Genomic DNA, 3,489 nt, shown 5'->3' with positions numbered 1-3,489 from the left:
CTATATTAGATAAATCACTGCAGTAAGTTTATACGATGCCTGTCAATAGACGAGAGTAGTACGAACGAAAGCGTTTTTACGAAATGCATAACAACGAAAGCAAAATTACGGTAATTATATCGCTGTTGTTGTTTAAATATTACTTTGCTTTGGTACAACTACAATAATAAAGTATACAGCCCTTATTGTATGGCTTTTGGTTGCGTTATGCTGTGAAAAGCTTTCAAAGGCGATAATTTTCTGGGACCTCGAATAATATTATAATTATTACCTATATACTACCATAACCATTATTTCTATCGAAATTTTACCGGTTAAAATAATAAAATATATTTGACAAACTACAAATATGAATTTTGTGGTATACTTCTTAAAGCGTTCTAATACTTATGGTAAATAAACATTATATATACATTTGAGTTGAAACAGTTAACCGCATCCAACCCATAATTCTATTATTTACTACCTTACGAATATTTAAGCAGTTTAAAATGATTCTGTACCAATTATTTAGAGTGAATATGATACTTATATAATATATTTTCTAGTAAGACATAACAGGAGCAAAAAAATTAATGTTTTTTAGATAGAGGTTAGGTTAACAAAAGTATCGCTGCAAATAATATTATAGACAAGTACTTACACTTCTAAAATGTACACTGAGAGATGGTGGTAGAACCACTTCAATATTATTCATCATCAAATATTTTCTCCAAAGTCTAGTGAAAAAAAAAAAAACAAATAAACATTAAAATAATATTAATATGAAACGATATTTAAAACAATATATTAATATGTATCTTTTTTTAAATGTGTAATATTTTACCTTTTACCCCAGTACATCGAAGCAGTGAATAAAACGATAAGCAACCATATGGTTAAATGATGCACTAGAGTAAGACCTAAAAAAAAACAACAATAACTAAGTTTTACAAAAAAAAAATATAGAGAATAAACAATTGGTCGAGATATATTATAGGTCTACGCAATATACTTTCTACAATGATCAGTGCTCACCTCAGACCGCAGTGTATTTGTGGTTTAAACAAGTAGGTACCAAGTTTTTTTTTTTATTAATATTAAATCATATTAGTAATCGAATGAATATATATAGCCCGTATACTATTATATTGATAATAAAATAAATTTAAAAACCAATTATATTTATTGCATCTTAATTCTTAAATAGTATATGATATTGATTAATTAGCGGCATTAAAATTTTGACAAAATCAAATGGAAGTCGATCAATATGACAAATGACAGGAAAAAAGTGTTGGGGAAAATCTTGTCACTACTCAAGTCTGTAAGTCGTAGCTAGTTTCAAAGGCATTCGACATCAGAAATGTTATTATATAACGAGATAATAATAAACAAAATAACTGAATAATTTCATGAAGTTTCATTAACCATTATCATAAAAATTAGCATGTAATTGTACGTAAGCAATACCACTTAAGATGGTTAAATTATTACAAATAGAATATTATTTCAAAAATATAATTGAATATAAGATATTAGAGGTAACCTTGCGTATTTTATTTAAAAATAAAAATCATTTGAATAGTGAACTATTTTTTAAACGTTTGAAGCGTATATCCACCAGATTGCAAAACACACAACTCGAAATATAAAATTGGAAATCATATTAAAGGCACTACCCAGGCTAGTTCATGCATGCAATGTTACATATATAAATCTAAAAATAAATTCCACATTTTAAAAACTATACACAAGTGCTGTCATTTAAACATTTTTCTGGTAACTGCGATAGAAAAATAAAATAAAAATATATAGGTGACCTATATAACTCTGCTGTACAATTGCAAGTGTACCTTGTCATTGAGTAAGTAACTGTAATAATATATGGTGTTAAAAATGAATTCTCGTTTTGTGTATAAAATATAGTTAAATGTTTCAAGTACCCCCGAATACAATTTTTGAAGTGTATATAAATGACGGGAATCCTTATTTTCATCGAAATATCTTAGTTTCAACCTTAAATGTCTATAACAGAAAATTGTTTATGTATTTTAGATTATTTGGTGACATTATGAACTACTTATGAGTTATTGTATGGTTATTGTACCATGTATGGAAAATGCTAGTATAAAAGTTTGATGGAAATTTAAAGTATCTACCATAATTCGATATATGAATTACCTACAACTAAACTAGAAAATCGTTTGTTGAGAGATAGTTATTTTATGCGTAAATATCCAATTTTGACAAATTTTTAACATCAGACCCTTATAAAAATGCATGTATTCCTGTAATAACAATTTATAAGGACTCTTTTATGTATTTTTAAATCATAGGAATAAATAAAAAAAAAAGCAGGTAAAATGGTAACGCTCTGCTAAACATTAAGTTACAATAAGTGGATCACTGTAAACTGTAAAGATGGTATTTTGAATTAGATAATATAATATTATTGTAAACGAAAAACGAATCCGAGCAGAGACAATTAGTCAGCCTAGGGTATTTTATTTTTTATTTTTTTATTTCTTATTTTTATTGATCGAAAAGAAAGAATATACATAAGTTAAATCTTATTAATATTGAAGATAAAATTTTCGATTATCTATCTCCTTTAAGCAAATCTTGTATTAGAGAAAGAGAGTCATTAAATTATATAATACAGTAGAACTTCCATATAACGGTCACCGAAGGGACTGTAAATAATGACCGCTATTTAGAGGTGCCCGCCCTACAGAAATAGAATAGCACTAGGATAACACTCGACGGGACCAAAAAAATTGGCCATTACATAGAGGTGCCCGTCCTATAGAGGTGACCGTTAACGGAAGTTTTACTGTATAATTATTAGTAAAAAGAAATTAAATTAAATTAAAATTTTAAAGATTGAAAGTAAGGTTATAAATACATATGAAATTAAATAAACAAATATTAATGTAATATTTTTAATAAATTGTACATGATAAAAAGATAACTATAAAAATAACATTATATTCCATCATACATGAATAAAACAAACATAGATTAAAATTATTTACATAGCTTAAAATATCAAAAGAATTTGATTCTATGTAAATTACACAGTAACCAATCATTTTTTTTTTCTTTTGAATTTTGGTTTTATAGTATACTTATTTCTGTTTTATATCATAATCCCATGAATTGAATGTAGTAGGCCCAAGGTAGTCTATGCATTTTTGACCATACGTTGTTTTTACATACTTTACAAATGCATCTAATATGCCCTGTGTTGTCTTTTATTTTTATATATCTCTGTATTGAACCATCTATTTCTGTTAGTATCTAACCAAAGTATCACAATTTTTTGTAAACCGACCTAATAGGCAGAACCTTAAATTCTTTACATTTTGATTATATTTTATTTTATAAATTTTACTAATTCGGTAGCCGGTAAATTGAATTAGTATTATTTGCATATAATATCCAGGTATTTTAGAAGTTTCAAGTACCCTGAAATAATATTTTTAATTACAAAATAAACTAAATCGT

At 26.4% G+C, this 3,489-nt stretch overlaps 1 protein-coding gene across 1 annotated transcript in view; it reads left to right on the top strand.

Annotated features, from left to right (window-relative positions):
- Positions 1–1,252: 1,252 nt before the first annotated feature.
- LOC103309542 overlaps positions 1,253–3,489 on the top strand; it is a 3,026-nt gene continuing 789 nt past the window's right edge. Inside the window, exon 1 of the mRNA XM_008185184.1 lies at positions 1,253–1,306. Coding sequence (XP_008183406.1) covers positions 1,253–1,306 — 54 coding nt within the window. The remainder of the gene's footprint in view (positions 1,307–3,489) is intronic.

This window comes from Acyrthosiphon pisum, chromosome X (genome assembly GCF_005508785.2).
Source record: "Acyrthosiphon pisum isolate AL4f chromosome X, pea_aphid_22Mar2018_4r6ur, whole genome shotgun sequence".
In the NCBI taxonomy this organism is placed as follows: Eukaryota; Metazoa; Arthropoda; class Insecta; order Hemiptera; family Aphididae; genus Acyrthosiphon; species Acyrthosiphon pisum.
Note: the sequence above shows the minus strand (reverse complement) of the source record. Positions and strands in the feature narration are given on the sequence as shown.